Source organism: Chelonoidis abingdonii, chromosome 4 (genome assembly GCF_003597395.2).
Source record: "Chelonoidis abingdonii isolate Lonesome George chromosome 4, CheloAbing_2.0, whole genome shotgun sequence".
Lineage (NCBI taxonomy): Eukaryota > Metazoa > Chordata > Testudines > Testudinidae > Chelonoidis > Chelonoidis abingdonii.
Window position 1 is genome coordinate 19,362,934 of NC_133772.1, and position 19,058 is coordinate 19,381,991.

Genomic DNA, 19,058 nt, shown 5'->3' on the forward strand with positions numbered 1-19,058 from the left:
AAGTGCTAGCGTGGCGGGGTTGGGGTTGGGTGGCACTTAGTGCACTTCCTGCCCAGGAAGTATGATGCCTCCCTCTCCCCCATGCCTTTCATCTCTATCCATTGCACGCCGAATTATCACTGCGCCTGAACAAGGCATAACAGGCCCTGTTGTGTTCATCCAGAGAAGCTCGAGAACCAAGGGGCCTGGTTTTCAGAAGCCTGGGGCGCTTGCAGACTTCATCATCTAGAGTTGAGGAGGTTCAGTCCGTCTGACCACCAGGACTTGAGTGCTCTGAAAACATGTCCCTCCAAGGTGCTGAGAAGCTGAGCCTGTTGCAGGAGCAGGCCAGAGCTGAGGTAGGAAACAGGTGGAAAAGGCCCTTTGCAGCAAAGACCAGCTCTGTTATCACTCCTCATAGGAGATGAGCCAGGACCTCCGCCATGAAGCCTTTGTTGATGGGGAGGAGGGATTGGCTCAAAATCCCTGATGCTGCCACGAGGGCTTTGTTTCCAAGTCAGATCCAAAGCCAGATCCGGGGGAGTGGTCTTAAGTTTTGCTGTCAGGATGAAGCCAAGATCCTTGCAAGATTTTGAGTCTCCCCAGATCCAGTTGGGGGTGCGTGCTTGCCTCCCACTTAGGCTGCGGTCATGCAGCACTGGATTTTAGCATTGTCCAACCCAAAGCCCAAACCTAGTTCCAATTCAGCTCCAAGCCTGAAAGGGCGGGAGAAACCCAATCCTCATAACCACCCCCTTGGCGCATCTCGCCTCCTGATGTTCAGTTCCAGGAACATTTGGCAGGCCCTTTTCCATGCTGCAGCTGCAGGTTAGAGGAGCTTTGAATTTGGAATGGCAGGAGAGGGACACTTAGGCTTTATTTTGTTTTTTGCCAAGCTCAGAACAGCAATAATGCAGTGACTGCAGGGCCTTGATCTAGCTGGGACAGAAGAAATAGCCCTTACGTCAAGTGGGTGAAAGTTTTCACTGTGAGTATAGTGATGCGAGTTGGCCATGTCTTGCATGGAAGGCACGGAAATTCTGCTCTGCTTCAGGGCAATGGGGATGGGAAACATGGAACTGAGTGTACGGTGCAAAGGGAAAATCTTTTATGTTGCTCCAGTGAAGTCAGCAGGGCCACATCCACAAGGAATTTGGCCCATTCTCTTTAGAAAAAGATGCGTGACCTGTCTCCCAAGCCAGCCAGCCTCGGCCAGCACAGCCAGCAATAACCAGAGGTGGACACTTCTTCTCTCAATAAAGGTCCTTTGCAGGAGAGTTTCCCCTGATGTCAAGCCTCCTTAAGGAGCAAGCAAGGCCCAAACTAAATGCTAGGGTGAACCACAACATAAGAGCGCAGTCCTGTGAAGTCCTGAGCTCTCTGAATTCAGACCAGGTTCAGACGGAGTTTGGAGGCTCCTCTGCGGGAGTGGTCCCTACATTATCCAATAGCTTCCTGGAGTGGGTTGTAACCCAAGAGGACTGAGCTGAGACTTTTAGGACAGGTTCTCAGGCACAGTTTAAGAATATTTAATCCGTCACATGGAGTAGATCCTCTGCTTCTCCCCTTGACTGCTCCACTGAATGTGTTAGCTCCTAAATCCATTGAACCTCACTGCTGGTCACCCAATCCATCACTGAGGCTCAGAAAGAGTTTTGTAGTGGGTGAGCAAACAGCTCCCAGGAGAATAATTCTGTATTTAGATGGAGGATCATGGGACAGGCAGAGCACAAAGGGCAAAGCCTTTACCCTGGCAAAAGAACGTCGCAAGCACTCCACCCTCCCCCTTTCCCCACAGGACCGAACCGCGCCAGAAAATAGCGGGGTTAAGAGAAGGCAAATCTGACCTATGAGGCTTTAAAATGAGAGGCTGCCCGTATATGGCCAGGGGGAGCTTCAAGGGCTCAAATAGAAGGGAACAAAGTTTCCAGTGGTTGAGATAATGCCATTAACTGTCTGTCTAGCTCTATACTCATCTCTGGAGGGAGAGGACAGAAATGGGGGCATGGCCGTTGCTTAACATTTCCCATTAGAGTCCTGTCGGCTTGGGGGGCAATCTTGAGGCTGTAAGTAACAGTGTTACTGCAAGCAAAGCAACACTAGGAGAAGGAGCATGTGTATCTGGCACGCAAGGCTGCGTCTTCTTCGATAAAGGAAAAAAAATAGGTAATACTTAAAAAAATACAGTAATAAAAAGGATTATTTTATTCATGCACAGTGTGTTTTGCTGGTTATTGGGGATGTTAAGCACCACTGGGTCACCTCTTAAGGCAGTATCCTTACCTGCTTCCTTAAAGGTGCAGTAGTCCAGGGGGACAGGAGGTCTGGTTATGCAAAAGCAGCACCTAGGCGAGAGTGCACATTTTCACACACAGCCTCATGCAAGAACGTGCCACTGTGCCCTAGCAATAAGGGAAAGGGGTGGGGGAAAGCATAGGAGGATCTAGGGACCACATGGGCATGTGATTATGGGTTCCCAACTTGAGACACCACCAAAGGCTGCAGGGTTGGGGTGATGGAGATGGCAGAAAGGCAGCTTTGTTTGCCTTTGACGTGCTGCTATAGCAAAAACCAAGGTGGACAGCAGCAGCTGCTCCCTCCACGTAGAGTTTCTTACCAGTGCCCTGCGGCTTTCACACACACACGCTCTTGGACCATGCACACGTGAACACAAACACATGTGCATGTTCCCTGCGCACACATAGGGGGACACACACGTTCTCATACACAGAGGCAAGAAAACACTTACTTTGCACATATCTGCATACACCCTTTCCACTGCAAACTGAAAAAAACAACCCCAAAACAGACTAGACCATTGTTCATTGTAATAGAGAGAAGGTTACTGGACCGATCCTTGGCTAGGGGAGGGGTCTATTAGCCACGTGGTTCACATCAATTTTTTCCTGTTTTCATTATACACACAAATAATCACATGGCACAACTTTCATGGTTTTTCAGAAGATACAAAGCTGTCTCCCCGCTCCCCGCAAGGCATCAGAACTTCAAGGCAATGAGATACAACATATGCTGGGAATCTAAGAAGCACTGGAGCTCCTACTCTGACATGTAAACAATACAAAATTATCAGAAGGAAATACAAAGGCAGCAGCCAACACAGGCAGCTCTTTTAAGTTAAAAAACAAAAACCAAAATACAACACATATGTGTATTTTTCTTTAAACTCTTCCAAAGGCTTTTACAGATATCCTTGTCTCCCTTCTAAACTCTTCATTTGAACCTGAACCACAATGTCTCATCAGCCAAAACCAAAAGAAAACAAATAAACTATAATATAAAAGATCAACATTACCAGGTAACTTGGCCTGTTATGAAATGTACAGTTTAAACAACCCTCTACCCTCTGCCCAAGTTCTATTGTACTATAATCTTGTCAGCTTCTGTTGATTTGTTTCCCAGTGGGAGTAAACTGCAGAGATGTAAAAAAACAAATAATAATGCCTTTAAAAACAGGTACAAGAATAAGGCAGTCAAGAAAGTCCTGTGCACTGGTAGGAAATGAGTTTAGTGAGTCTCTGTCTAGTTCCTAGTAGACAGGTGTTCATACACCACATGAACAGCCATCACAACTGGTTCATAGTTGGCAGTCTGAGCAGAAAGACTGACTGGGGCAGAGGGAGCACATACAGGAGAGCCAAAGTGCTGGCTATTTTGCAGGTGGAGGTTGGAATCCAAACCTTGATCTGAGTTTTGAAAATGGCTCCATTCTTTATAATGTACTGAATCAAAAAGCCCAGATTCAAACACCTTGGGAACTTTGAAATCTGGATCCAAAGTCTGCAGCTTGAGCCCGTATCAGATGGAGAATGACTTCCTTAGTCAACGCTAGTAGTGGGACTGCCAGATCAGGACTGAAGCTGGAAGTATGGGGGTAAGACAGTTACTAATTTTCTTGTTAGTACCCAGGCTATAATGTCAGTCTTCAGGCTTTCTCCCCCAGCCCCTTTCAACACCAGTGAATTCCCCTAATCACCAGTTGAATTAAGGAGACAGACTTACTAGAAAACAAGCTCAACCTCTGGTCACCAAAAGCCAACCCAGTTGTTGTGCTGCACTCTACCCACCTTTAATCACTCTGTGCTCCAAGAGCAGGTTGGATCTTTCTCCAGTCTTGGCTTGCCCAGGATAGGCAGCAGATTTCTCACAAACAGGATGATGGTATAGCTAGGAAACTAACTAGCGCAACTGGGGCATAAACACCACAAGCTGTGGTGAGGAAGGGAAACCTGCCCAGTGGCCTTCATTTTGTCCCCAGTGGGGCAGCACAGAAGGGATCCAAGATATACTGGTCCCACTCTGTTTGCAATCTACTCTTGTTTAGGAGATTGGCCAATGAGCAGAAAGATGGTACAGCAACCTGTCCAGCAGGCAAAGCAACATACTACACAGCCTGCTGACTCCATGCTTCCCAGAAGAGCTTTTTGGTATTACCCTGCTGTTCAGCCAGATGGCTTTCTCATGCATCCAAGTGCCAGGGTGTCCCAGCTTTGGGTCAGCGTGAGCCCTGGTAGAAGGCTGCTGTGTATGATCCTATTGTTTTTCCTTTCAAATGAGCCTCTCTCACATCCTGCGCATGGGTGACTTTGTCCTTTCACACACAATGCCCGAAAATGGTCACCGCACCCATTCAAGTGTGCACCAGAAACTAGCTAGTTCAATCACTTCAGATCCCAGTCAGGTGGCCGGGGTTTGGCCCAGTTAGGCAATCCCCGAATTAGAGCCCACCCCACGATCAGCCATGCTTGTCTTTGGTTTACAGCTGGTGCTGCTCTTGCCAAAGGCAACGGGAGACGAACTGGGGTAGGAGGTAGCAGAACTTGACTCCAAAACAACATTTGGGCCAGATTCTGATCTCATTTACACTGGTGTGAATCCAGAGTAACCCGGTTGAAGCTCAGAGAGTTACTCCCGGTTTATACCGGCCTAAGTGCAGAATCTAGTCCTGACGCATTAAAATGGCACCCAGAAAAAGGGAAGCTGCCCACTGCATGTCTCAGAGGGCCAGTTGGACATGATGAACTTGTTGAAGCGATTTTCCCAGTAGAGCAAGGCACGTTCTTCAGAATTGCTTCTCCGTCAGGAAGAGAAGCAGGACGCTTGAGAGGTTCTTGGACAAACCAGCCAGTTATGCGGCTGCTAACCCAGCATCACACACTACTGGACAATTCCACTGCTTTCTACTGCCTACCCACATCCAAACGAGCCAACGAGGGAGGCAAACGCTTCAGCTGCAGCATCTCCAGCTGATAACCCTCAGTCCTTCTGGCAGTCGTCTACACCAGAGCATTGCTGCTCTCTGCCGGCTCGCAGAGCACTTCCACACGGGGGCATCCCTACACTGCCACACAAGGCTGGAGGCATTGCCAAGTTGATCGCATGCATATAGCAAGTGTTGTGGGGAGAGACTGCCTTAGTGGCAAGCACTTTCTGGCTATCATTCTATCCTTGCCCCCACCAAAAACAGGCACCGCCAATTAATGATTGGGCTGATCAGCTACTTTTCCAGCTCAGGGAAGGATAGAAGATGGCCCCTTTAAGGAAGAGATTTCAGTTAGGGTATTGATGGGGGAGTTGTCCCATTAAAGAAAGGCTCTGGACTGGCTGGGAGGCAGGAGGAATTACCTCTTCTCCATGCCCAGAGAACGGCTTCAGACCAGAAAAAAGCAAGACCGGTAGAACTGCCATGACCATATCCTTGGGATATTTCAGGACAACTCAAGCTCCCCACCTGGAAGGGGAAAGCATTGATGAAGAGAGGCCGAATCTGATTATCACTAGATGTTGTGGGGTATATGGGTGGGTGGGGCTCTTATCAATCTTCAGGACACACGACACTCTACCTGATGGGGATCAGGAAGAAACTTCCCCTGGGGGCAAGTTACCATCACTACAGGGGTACCAGTACCTTTCACTAAAGCAGGGGTGACTGGCCAGGGTCAGAAACAAGGCCCAATGGTCTGATGCAGTATGATAACTCCTATGTTCCCACGCATGGGCAGGACTTCTGGGTTCTACACCCTGTTGCTTTGCTGCGTGACCTCCAACATGCCATAAATCTCTGCTAAGTGGCATCTGGTCTAGGGGTGCCTCTTGCACAGCCAAAGACTTGAAAACCTGGGGGGAAAAATGAACCTCATCCACAACAGTCATATGTAACTTCTATTGGTTCGACATTGCTTCCAGGCACCATCCCCTCGGCCCCAACTCCGCCACCCCACCCAATTGTTGTGCCCCCCTCACTTGGTTCCCTCACACCACAGCTTTAGAGGGAGAAGGGGGCTTTCTACACAAACTCATTGGCTCCACAATTAAATGTATACACTCTATTTCACAGGCAGTCCATTGTTAGGTGGGGGTTCCTCCCCCAACACACATGCCTTGTAGCCTGGGGGAGGTTGGAAGCTCTGAAGTTCATCCAGCAAGTTTGATGAATTTCCAGCCTCTTGCATAACCCTAGACTTCATCTTTATTTTCAAAAGGTGGATCTCTTTTTGGAAGGGAGTGGGAGGTGCTGTGGTTACAGGGATCCCACCAGGAAGTCAGTCTCTTCCCCTGCTACTGCCCTCTTCTCAGACAGGGTGTACAAACTGGTAGACCAGGCGCTGGGAGATGTCAGGTTTCCGGATGATCCCTTTCTTGTAATACTGCCGGATGGACCGGCTCAGCTTGTCATAGTTCATGGCGGGCCGGTTCTTCCGGATTCCCCATAAACGAGCCACCTGGGCAGAGTCCTCGATCTTGAATATGCCTGAGAGAGGAACATGCAGAGAAAAAGAAGGCAATAATATAGGATGGGGTTTGAATCATAGACTATCAGGGTTGGAAGGGACCTCAGGAGGTCATCTAGTCCAACCCCTTGCTCAAAGCAGGACCAATCCCAGGGCCACTGAGAGGCAGCATAGTCTCGTGGGCAGAGCGCAGGGCTCGGGGAAACTTGAATTCTAGTCCCAGCTCTGACACAGGTCTGCTGAGTGGACACTGACAAGCGACTCCCACTTTCTGTGTGGCCATTTCCCCTCTCACCCTTCATCTGCCTCGTAAAGTCTTTGGGGCAGGGACTCTGTGGACGTGTCTAACACAGGCAGTGGCAGTGAACCTCCAAGCCCAGCTCGGCAAACTCAGGATCACATGGTTTATGCTAAGAATAGCTGTGAAGACATTCAGCATAGAATCATGGAAGATCAGGGTTGGAAGGGACCTCAGGAGGTCATCTAGTCCAACCCCCTGCCCAAAGCAGGACCAATCCCCAACCAAATCAAAAGCATTGGGCTCAGAAGCCTAGGGCAGGGGGCGTGGGACTCACAGCCTAGGCTGCAATATCTACATAGCTACATGTCTACAGTAGGGTGAGCCCCAGGAGCCTATGCCTGTCGACCCGAGCTCAGAGGCTTGCTGCCATGCGCTGGGTAGACACACCAGCAACATGGAGAGCCTTGCGCGCTCGGGCTTTGATCTAGGCACTACAGGAATCCAGGATCAGGAGCCCAGTTTCACCAGGAAGGAAGTTTAGGGAATGGAAAATAGAACTCTGGGTCCCACAAACTCACTGAGGGATGGAACTTGGGGAAAGATAACGGGAGACTCAGATTTGTGTCCATGGCAATGAGTACCTTAGTCATACAGAGAACCGTAGCCTGAGACACCCAGGCATAGCACCTCATTCTGATCTCACTCTCACTAGTGTAAAATGGGAGTCACTGGGCTTGATTTTCTGGGTGCAAGGAGAAAAGCAGGGCAGAAAATCTGGCCCTATGGATTGACGAAATGATGACAGTAGAATCTGGCCCAGAGAGCTCTGGGTAGAAGCACCTGCCTGGGTGAATACTCGTGCTATGAGACTCAATACTGTGGGGCCTAGGGGCATAGATACAAAAAGTGGCTTTGAGTTCCCCAGGAGGAATCAACAGCCCCCACCTTTCTCCTTATTGAGCCAGCGAATGAACCGTCCATAGTGATGAGGCTTCAGCAAAAGCTCTTTGAGGAACTGCCATAGGTGGATGGGCTGGCCTGAGCAGGAGGAGTCCACCTCGCTTTCCGTCCAGCTCTCGTCACCCGCTGCGGCAGAAAGGAAGAACAATCCAGCTGTTAGTCGCTACCAGCAAGTGGCTCTGGGGACTGGGAACAGAGGGAGTCTTTCCTCTTCAGCTTGCCCAGGTCATCTCGACTCATCAGTGGCCAAAAATGGCTGCCATCTGATGAGAGGAAGGATGGTTCAGTGGGCAGGGCAACAGCCTGCGACTTGGGAATCCCAGGTTGAGTTCCCTACTCTGCCACAGTCTCCCTGTGTGATCCTGGGCAGGTCACTTAGCCTTTCTGTGCCTCAGTTCCCCAGCTGTAACGCAGGGATAATAGCCCTGCCCTGCCTCTCAGAAGTGTTGTAAAGACTGAGATTGTCAGCTCTTTGGCATTGGGACCATCTTTTTATTCTGTATTTGTACAGCACCTAGCACAGTGAGATGCTAGTCTGTGGCTGGGACTCCTGAGTTCTACAGTAATAATAAATACACACCAGACTGTGACGCACTCCGATATTAGGGTAATGAGGGCTATATAAGTATCTGGGATAGACTGATAGTCATTTCCCCTTTGGGTTGGTTATTAACCAGGCTATTATTGACTAATAAATAGTGTATTATAATTACCACTCTGAGAATTAATGATGATTAACATATTGGTCCTGATTAAGAGAGAAGCAACCCCTGAAATAACTGGGGACCCAGTCACTGAATCGTAAGAGGGAAACAGGTTCATTGACCCTCCTGCTGCACCTCCAGCTTCCCTCCTACCCCTTCTTGCTTCCTGTCCTTGGCAAAGCTGGGAACTCACCACAGTACCGCATTTCTCCAGGTGCAGCCTTCTCCTTCATCCAGGCAGCTGGAAGGGAAGCATGGTCAGTGTCAGAGAGGGCACAAGCGTCAGGCGAGGGGAGCAGAATCCACCCGCTACAAAGCGCACCGTTCCCATGGGTAACACGGTTAAGGAAACTTTGCTGTGCTCACCCCACCTCCTCCAACTCTGCCGGCATGTACCTGATTTCCAGATGTCCAGGTGGGCATGCAACACGTCCCCGCACACCAAGGAGCGCTGACGGAACTGCTCCTCTGACATGGCACACAGATCCTTCCCAGACAGGTCCTGGAAAGATTTCCCGATCTGGGGCAGTCGGTACTGGTGCTCGGTCCATAGGATCCACTTCTGGACGTTTCCTGGACTCCAGTCCGCCGGATCTGTGGAAAAGAAACAAAACACCCCGCCCGGTCCCGGTGAGCGGGGTCAGGGGACACTTCCCCTCCAGAGAACACTCTGCAAGGATTACAGTAACAGAGAACACTGCACCCCTCCCATACTAAAAGGACAAGGGAGCTGCTTCAGCTCGGAGGAGCAGTACTCCCTGCCTGTTCCGCCTCCTGCATGGCTGGGACAAGGAAACTACCCCTCCAGTTTCAATCTACTTCAACCACTGGTAACATGGATCTTTGATCCTCTCCTGGGTTCCCTGCCTCCTTCTTTGCCCCATCCCCCTGGGAACCAGATCCCTTTCCTGCCAGGGGAATGCCCCACCTGCAGAAAGTCCCTGCCTCTACTGGGAGAGAATTCAACGCCAGTCAACAGACCTCAAAACCCACAGATCATGGGGGTGCGGGGGCAGGGGAAGGGAGCATCAGAAGCACCCTTCACCTACAGCACAGGGGAGCCTCCTCAGTGCAGGCCTGGCCTGGCTGTAAGGAGCGAGTCCCTTTTCACCAAGCCCAGCAAGCGCACTTTCAGATGAACAATCCGGTCAGGAAAAGAAGATGGACCGAATGCCCATGGCGGAAGCAACAGCATCATGACCTGTCCGAAGGGCTGGTTCTCCTAAAGGGGCACATTTGTCCCTTGCATGCCAAATCACTTTGTTCCCCATCGTCACTGTTTGTGAAACAGCAACTCCCTCTGGAAGAGCACCTGGCTCGGGGCGCCCAGCAGGGCTATGCACCCAGCAAGTGGCTACTGCATGCACCCACGTAATAGGGCAAATCACCTTCTCACATGCTGCAAAATTCAAGGCTTCAGTGGATGGAAATCAGCATAGCCACGCTGACTGCCAATTGGACCAGTGTAAGAGCCAGTCTAATATTCTTAATGCCTCAGTGCAAAGGCTTTATAGATGCTCAAGAAACTCCACAGGATACAAAATATTTCAAATGCAGCATGAGACCAGCCAGAGTTCCTTGGTGGTTCTGAGCTTCCAAGCCCAGAGAGTTTGGTCTGGGATTCCAGTTCAGGCCCGCTCCAGCATTAGAGGTAGAAACCTTGCGAGCTATTTGAGACACTGCTCCCCCCAAATATATGGGGAGATCCTCAAAATTTGTAAATTCACACAGTGCCATTGATTTACACCAGCTAAGGAGCTGGCCCAAAATTCCTCAGGCCAGAGGAACTCAGCCTAGTAAACCAAACTGTGCATTACTACTGTGCATTACTACTGGAGACTTTGCCACCTTTGCTCTCTGTCCCAGTGCACCTTGCAGAGTCCTTTACGATCAGCGCAAGGCAGGGGTTAAAATGCTCAGCATGGTTTTCATGATCTAGCTGGGACTCTGTTTCTGGCTCCAGCCGTTTCTCCTACAGGCCCCGGCTCCCAAACCCCATTGCTGCCAGTGCTGCCAGCTGCGGAGCTGGATCAATGAGGTGCTGTTTGCAGGGGTCCGAGCTTGCTGCTGGGTTTGGCTCTTCAGAGAGGATGTGCACAGTGCACTTTTGCACCATTGGAGCAAGAAGGCCCTGCTCCTGCTCCCACTGAATTCAGTGAGAAAATGCCCATTGATTCAGATAGGAGCCAGCTCAGGCTCCTCTGAAGATCAGATTGCTCATTCTGGTTCATTCTAAATCCTGTCAGGATTGGGGCCAGATGGCTGCAACCCTGCTGTAGGCTGCTTGTAACTCAGGGCACTGCTCCAGATATCCTATGCCATTGCATTTAAACACATATGCCGGATGATTTTAGAGACAGGTACGAACCACAATGCAACATTTGGGTCCAGATTCTCACCCCCCACACCATGAATCAAGGGTATTTGCATCAGCAGGGGTTGGTCCCTTCCCACCACGCCACGATTCCTTGGCATGACTCTTTTTCCCTCTCTACGGTGCATGTGATACTTTAAGATTTCACTATCACACCCCTGCAGCCTAACCCTGCTCCCTGTTTGTGTCACTAGCAGTTTTACCATTGATGTCAATGAAAAGCAGGCTCCAGCCCCTTCCCCACCGCCACCCCAGAACAATCACCTGAGAGGACAGTTCTGTTAGACACTCAACATTCCACCACCAGCTCTCCAAAGAAAGAAAGAAGAAAGACAGACAGACCCATCCGGCTGCTCCCTTCCTCACCCGCCATCCACTTGCTTAACACACGTGACTTCAAAGACACTTTTCACCCCTGGGGAAGAGATTCCCCCTGCAACCTAGTCAAATATATTTCACATTGTCATAGACATGGGAGATGGAGAAAACCTGCTAGCCGCTATAAGTCCAGCTGCCCCAGCCTCTGGGGACACCAGAATATTCTGCTAGTGGGAAGCATCTAGAAGACTGGGACAGGAACTATGAGGCCACATCTACACTATTGCTGCTACAGCAGCAGAGTTACGGCGCTGCCGCACAGCAGTGTAGACGCTTCCTACATCGACAGAAGGGGATTTTCTTTTGATGTAGGTCATCTGCCTTTCCAGTGGTCATCGGAAGAATCCTACACTGGGGGTTAAGTTGATGCAACTACACTGCTCAGGGTGTGAAATTTTTCACAGTCTTGGGCAATGCAGCTAGGTCGACCTAAGTTTTAGGTGGAGATCAGGCCTCAGACTCTTCCACCCCTAGCCCTACCTGTTTGAAAACTTTTGGCACTGCTGGAATCCAGATGCTGCCCTCTCGGGGCCTTACTCACACCCCACTCACTCTGTCACAACCCAGCAGAATGGTTTGATTATTTAAATTTCTGTCAAATGGATTTGAACAGAAAAAAAGGAATCCCCGTGGCTGGTTTTGGTTGAGGAGTGTCGTGCCAGGAAAGTCCACAGAGGACAGCGGGGGTGTCTTTCCTTCGACATCCCTGGCCCCTGGAAACATGACTCGGCCTGCCCTGGAGGAATCCCAGTGAGGGGTGAGGAAAGAGCCCAGCCTCCATGGCCCAGTCAGTCTTTGGCCTCTCTGCTGAGAGTGCCCACAAGGGGGACAATTAGGACCTGACCCAAAGCTCACTGAGGACAACAGAAACACTCCCATTGCCTTCCAAGGGCTTTGGGTCCAGCCGTTAACGCTGGCTGCCCTGTGAATACTAACATACACAGCACATCCTGGTGCTCTCTGGTAATCATGGAGGGCCCGGAATTCTCGAGCCACTCCACGGACATCCTGGACCAAGAGCCAACAATGCTTTTCACCTGCTGCTGAACCTAATCCGAACCAGCAAGCAAGAGGTGACAAGCTCCACAGCTCAGTCTGGAGCCCTCTGAGCCTCCGGTCTCCCCACAACAAGGCGCTGAGTTCTCCTTGGCCCTCTAAATCCCCCCCCACACACACAGAGCAAAAGTGGAGAGACAGATGGGGCACCCACCTGCTGCAATGTTGAGGAGCTTGCAAGCCGTCTCAATGTCCTTTAGCACTTCGCCCACCACCATGCTCTGCACCTGCTCCAGCGAGTGCTCCTCCAAGTGGAGGCTCTCCTGGTAGTCCATGTCGGGGCTCAGTCCCAAGCCCTGGCTGTCGATGATGGGACACTGCTCTGGCTCCTTCTGCTCTTCGCCCCTGCCCCCTTGGCCACTGCCCTGAGGAGTCTCCCCCAGGCCCTTGGGCACCCAGTTGGTGTCCTCTGAGTAGAGCATATCAAAGTAGTGGAGGTAGAAAGTGGGCAGGGTCTGCTCGGGTGTGGCAGGGGGGCTGGGGCTGTCCAGGGAGCTCCAGCTCCGGGTATCAGGGTCTTGTGCAGCAGGGGGCTTCTCCAGGCTGGTCAGCAGCAGGGTCTCCTGCGGGGTGATCCGGCCATGAGGCAGAGCGGTCAGCCTCTGGCCTGCGCTGCCCATCACTCTGCCCGAGTGCGTCTCCAAGTCTGTCAGCCACCAAGGGGTGGAAAGAGAAACAAACCAACAAGCACCAGTCAGAAAGGGCTGGGGCTTGATAAAAATTCCTGCCTTTCTGCCCAGTAGTCAGGCACAAAGGGGGAAAGCTAAGCCTGTTAGTGGGAAAGAAGCCTCCAAAGAGCCACTCGACGCCCAAAGAGACCCCCAGATGAAAACAGGTTAAATAGCTCTTCACAGGCCTGGGTGACTCCTTTGCTTCTGGGTCATTTGGCAATCAGAGGGTAGGAGGAGAGTGGGGAAAAGCCAATCTGCCTGGAACGATCAGATACCAAACATGAGGGAGAGTCATTTCTGATCAGGGTGGTAACTTTCTGGAGGAGGTAGGAAGGAAAATGGTGTGGGGTAAATAAGCCCCTTCCCGCAGGTGGCTGGGGTGAGCTGGACCCTGTTTGGGGCAATGAAGCCATCAGCCTTGGGAGGGGAACTGCGTATTTCTCGGGAAGAAATGGACACACAACCAGAGATGGATGTGTGCCTGGGAAATCTGGTTTCTGAGCACCCTGACTTGGACAGGGAGAGCATCTCTGCCAAGAACCTGAGCATTAGCAGGCACAGCTGTTCCCCATCACTGGGTAATGCAGGGCAGGAGAGATGCTGCTTGTAGCAGGGTTAGACAGAGCCCTGCATCTCAGGCAGAGGTTGGATTCTAGAACATTCCCCCTCACTGCATCTGCTCCAAGCTGGGCCTTCGAGGGCTTATCAGTTAAAATAACCGAGACAAGGCCCATCCAAGTGGGGCAGGGACCATCGTTTTGTTCTGTGTTTGTACAGCACCTAGCACGGTGGGCTCCTGGTCTGGGACTAGGAGTCAAAGGCACTGCAGTAATACAAATCAACCACAATCATAATAAATAATAAAAAAATGATCCGAGTGTAACCAACGAAGCAGCCCTTTACATGGGCTTCACATCACCAGCAGGCCCAGGGCACATCTACACCAAGCGAGGAAACTGTTGCAGGGCCGCAGGACTCCACAAAATGGTTGGTTCTCTCTTGGCTTTGCTACGGCTCAGAGCCTCATAAAGCTCCTAGCATGGCCGCTGGGTGGATTCGAAGCATTGCAAGGGATTCCAAATCCTGGCTTGCTGCAATATCTTAACACCTAGGGCCAGGTTTACAAAGAGATTTAGGCATGTAATGATGGCACCTAGCGAGATTTATATAAAAGCATCTAAGCAGGTTCGGCACAGAAATCCCATTTGATGTCACTGGGAGTTAGCCATGTAACCTGCTTAGGTGTTTTTCACTAGGTGCCTAAACCCCTTTGTAAGCCTGGTCCCTATCATAGGCAGGGGCTGAGAATGTTGTCCTGAAGGACACTGCTCTCCCCATGGGGATTCTCAAACAAGATCTAGGCCCCAGTGTATCCACTACTATTGCACCGGAGGGCAGCCCACATGATTACTATGCCATAATCATGCGATCACCTATCATTAGGGGCTTGATCTGAAACCCATGGACACCAACAGTAGTTCAGACCCTAAATGGGTGAGGCACTGGCATTTCTGGCAGCACAGATCCCACAGAGATGAGCATGGTATAAAAACCCTGCACAGAGTGGCTGGAGATTAGACTGAGCCTCAGTTATAAGGCAGGCACCCCATTGCTTATGTCACTTCCATGAGGAGACCCTCTGACTTCAGAAACCCTGGTGCTGTCTCCATTAGACTGGAAACACAGCATAAACATTTTTAATGTGAGAGTAATTCAGCCCTGGAACAATTTCCTAAGGGTCACGGTGGATTCTCCATTGCCGACAATTTTTATATCAAGATTGGCTGTTTTTCTAACAGATCTGCCCTGGGAAGTATTGTGGGGGCAGTTCTTTGGTCTGTTATATGGGCGAACAGCTAGATGATCACATCGGTCCCTTCTGGCCTTGGAAATCTATGAATCGGATGACAGGGCACATGGCAGCTGATATCTCCTGGCCACGAACCCCTTCAACCCCCGTTGGCATGAACTTTTCGCACTTGTTCTTTTCTTTTCAGAGCACATGTTTAAAAGCCCAGTTCCATCTGTCTCCTGCATGCAGGGAGCCTTGGACTCTGCAGAGAAAAGGAGGAGCCTGCTGAATTTCCATGGCAACTGCAGGAAATGTCTCCATCAAAAGAGAAAGCCTGATAGTTCCCTGAGAGGAGTCCTGAGGCTTTAAAGAAAAGAGCCCTCTGAAATGAGTGTGCCATTTAAAGGGCACCGTCAGGGTCAATTGTACAGCTGTTTGCATGGCCGGTGCTTTTCTTTGTATGGGGATTTTCCACCTTTCCCCCTTCTCCCCCCCAACAAATGATTCCCTGCTCTTTTTCTCAAAATACAGCAACTCAGTGCTCGTAAGGGACCCTACAATAACAAAGTAGTATACACAGCCGGGTATCGCCAATCAATCCTACCATAATAAACCAGACCATCCAGCTCAACACACAAGTGATCCCACAAAAATAAACCAGTGCACACGGATCACAGACTGTAAGCGCTTTGGGGGCAGGGACTGCCTTTTTGTTCTGTGTTTGTACAGCACCTGGAACACTGGTGCCATGGCGGTCACTCCTGTAATACAAATAATGAACAGCAATAACGGCACACACAAGTGACCCTACAATAACAAACCAGTGTATGTACTTGTGGGCCATTGCTCCAAAGAGACCCTACAGAAACAAATCAGTCCATGCAGCAGGCCAGCACACAAGCGACCCTCCAATAAATAAACCAATGTACAATGGAGAACGGGAAAATGTCAGTGGGTAAGCAGATTTCAGTGCGATGTTTCCCAGTAGGTATTATATATATAAAACAAAAAGCAGTAAGAAAAAAATAGCAATGAAGATACTTCATTGGGTTCCTTTAACAGGAAGGATGAAACGGTGAATCCCCTGAGTTTATTCAAGCCCTTCTAGCCAAATGAACGTATCCTTTGTGTAGGAGAGATGTTATTTACCAAAGTGTTCTGTACTGCGTGTTACTATCTCTGTACATTTTTCCATGTGCCAAGAAAATTTCATTTCCATTCTGCTGCTTCTAGCGAATGGGCTGGTCCCATGTCCACTCCGTGCAGTCAGTGATGGTTGGTAAATAAGAGATAATTAAATGTCATTAATAGCCGCAAGCTAGACTCCCATTAACCACAGATCTGCCAGTGGAAGGGGTAGGGGTGGGAGGAAGGATTAGACATCTGGAAGGTTTACATTGTTACAGTTAAACTTATCCTTCAGACAAAGCCAGGAACAAAGTCTGCAATGATTTTAACAGCAGCAATCTTAACACTTCCCCAGGGCCTTGCATCGCCAGTGTGCTTCACAAAGGTTCCCCATTTATCCCCGGGAGGGAAGTTTTATTATCCTTGGGCCAGGGCCTCCACTACTGTAAGTCACCATTTCTCCATTGAAGTCAACTCCTGGCCCCCTGCCGTGAGTATAGGGAAACTGAGGCACAAGGAGATTAAATGACTTGCCCAAAGCCATGCAAAATAAGTGGCGGAGTTGGGGTTAGACCACAGGAGGTCTTGGTGCCAAATCCTGTGCACTGACCACTGTGTCATCTTGCTGCTCTTTTCTGGTCTCAGAATCCCAAAAAGCCAACATTTCCCAAGGGCTTTTTGTGGCACAAAACTGAAAGCCCCATTTTTGAAAACAAACACCTTCCTACACCATGTGCAAGGGAGGCATTCCACAGCAATGGCCGGATTTTCCAAAGACTCATCATTCAAGGGCCTCCCCAGCCTGCTGGGCTCTTCTGAAAAACCTGGCTCCAAATGCTTCAGTGCTTGTATTGGAAAAAAGCAACTATATACAGCCTGGGCCGCTCGCAAGCAACCCTACGATAACAAGCAAGTGTGTGGATCCCACTGCTCACAAGAAACCCTGTCTACAGTATGAACCCCAGTGCATGCAACCCTAGCCTTCACACGCAATGCTGCAACCATCATTCAAGGACAACCCTACTATATAGCTACTATCAAACCCTTGAAGGCAGTAACTACTTTTGTGCACAGATCTCAGATGCTGCATTGTAACAGTGCTGAAGCAACTAACAAGCAGGAAAAGGCTGACTATACGAAGAGCTTCTGCTCCTGTGCATACCATATACACACAGGTTTGTGAGGTGCTCGGGTATTACGATCACAGGGGCCCAGGTAAGTCCCTAGCACATATAGATAAACAGATACACACACACACACACCCCCCATGCAAATATCCCCACACACATATTTACACAGCGCAATCACATACCCACACAGAATTAGATCCCCAGCTGGCATCAACTGCCCTGGCTCATGGACGGGCAATGGAGCTATGCTGATGTGTGTCAGGTGGGGGATCTGGCCCTATAGATTTTAATAATCAATAGCCCTGAGGAATACAGAAATACTAGGCTGTCCTTAAGTGGTGAATTTTTCTCAGAAAGGAGACTTTTAGAAAGATGACAGAATGTCACAGAGGCCCCGGAAACAGGCTTGACCTTTCCGATCAGGCACCCAGTAAGGTGATCCTCCGCAGAGCAGGTGCTAACCCCCCTGCTGCCCAGCAAATACTGAATTTTCTCTGATGCTCCGGAGGCCAGAACTGAGGAGTCCCTAGCTAGGGGCCCCATGCCTCCCAAGAGGCAACAGGTTTCCCTGAGAGATGCTGCTCAATTCCATACCTCTGGTTTATTTGCTCTGGATTAGACTAAGACTTTAACAGATCAGCCTTAAATCCAGCCCCATGCTGCTCCCTGCACAAAAGGGAAGCTGGTAACAGCTTGCGAGGCCCTAGCCCCGAGAAAGCCCTTTGCAAACCCGAGATGATGTGGTGCTCCTTGGAAGCGGGATTAGATCCCAGCACCACCTTCCCCACAAGCAGAGGGCTAAATAAAGAAAGAAAGTGCATGCAGTTATGTCCCTGGGCTCTGGAACAATGGCAGACCAGACTCCTGTGGCCTGTGTGTCTCTTGGGACCTTCCCCTGGATCTCTATCTTCCCCTTCCTAATTCCAAGCTTCTCTGCCCAAGTTCTCTCCAGGCCCTCAGCAAAACAGCATTTGGTGCACTTGGTGCCTGCAACAACTTGCATTCACGCACAGCAGCTGTCCCAGACATCTTGCAAGCCTGGGTTGCCACAACCAGGGCAAAGTCTATCCCTCAGGTCTGGCTAAACTGGTTGCAGTCTGCAGCAGTTCTCACTCCTCCATGTACACAAAGCATTTGCAGCTGCAGCAGCTCAGCCATACCCCCCCATTCTATCCCATAATGCAGTTTTACTTACTACCCCAAAGTCACTGGGGCCAGATCTCCAGCTGCTGTATCTCCATTGAAGTCAATGGCATGATGCTGATTGACACCAGCAGAGGACCTGGCCAACAGATCCCTGTAACAGTGCTGGGTGCTACAAGAAAGGAGATCAGGAGTGCTAGGAGGGACATGTACCTACATCTGTGTATGTAAGGGAGGTGCAAGGAGCCCTGTTCTCTAAACCATTATAAAGTCTCTGATGCAAGAGCCACTGCAGAAACGCACACCCAATTACTGCCCAGCAGTCACAATATTCATGCTAGCAGCCGCACATCAAACAGACAGATAGATTGAGGCAAAACCAGCACAGCTGGTGCCAAATGGAGGCTCTAGGGCCCAAGAGACATTGCCAAGTTTGGGGACAGAGGACAAAGAAAGAAGGTGAAACTTCTAACTAATCAGCCCTGCCCTTTCCTTCCACCCCACCCCACCCCACCACCCCTGGCTGGGAAATTGTAGGCCAGAGCCCCTGGGAAACAGAACCTGGCCAGGAGCAGAACCTTTGGGCTGTGGGAGAGAAAAGCCTAAGTAATCATCTGACAAAATGTGCTGTACTCTAAGGGTGGGGACCTTTGTTTGATTTTCTCTGGCTTTGGCATCCAGGAGGCTGCTGCTGAGGCCTTTATGGGCTAGGTGGGGAAGTATTTACTCTGAGAAGCCGCTTTAAGCAAGAGA

The 19,058-nt window shown here is 50.2% G+C and overlaps 1 protein-coding gene across 2 annotated transcripts in view; it reads right to left on the bottom strand.

Moving 5' to 3' along the window:
- Window positions 1–2,611: 2,611 nt before the first annotated feature.
- Window positions 2,612–19,058, bottom strand: part of SPDEF (SAM pointed domain containing ETS transcription factor) — a 28,282-nt gene continuing 11,835 nt past the window's right edge. For both annotated transcript variants that reach the window (XM_032792644.2, XM_075064920.1), the window contains exons 2-6: window positions 12,596–13,087; window positions 9,030–9,227; window positions 8,827–8,874; window positions 7,915–8,055; window positions 2,612–6,748 (exon numbers count right to left, since the gene is read on the bottom strand). In XM_032792644.2, coding sequence (XP_032648535.1) covers window positions 6,570–6,748; window positions 7,915–8,055; window positions 8,827–8,874; window positions 9,030–9,227; window positions 12,596–13,061 — 1,032 coding nt within the window. In that variant the 5' untranslated portion in view covers window positions 13,062–13,087 and the 3' untranslated portion in view covers window positions 2,612–6,569. The remainder of the gene's footprint in view (window positions 6,749–7,914; window positions 8,056–8,826; window positions 8,875–9,029; window positions 9,228–12,595; window positions 13,088–19,058) is intronic.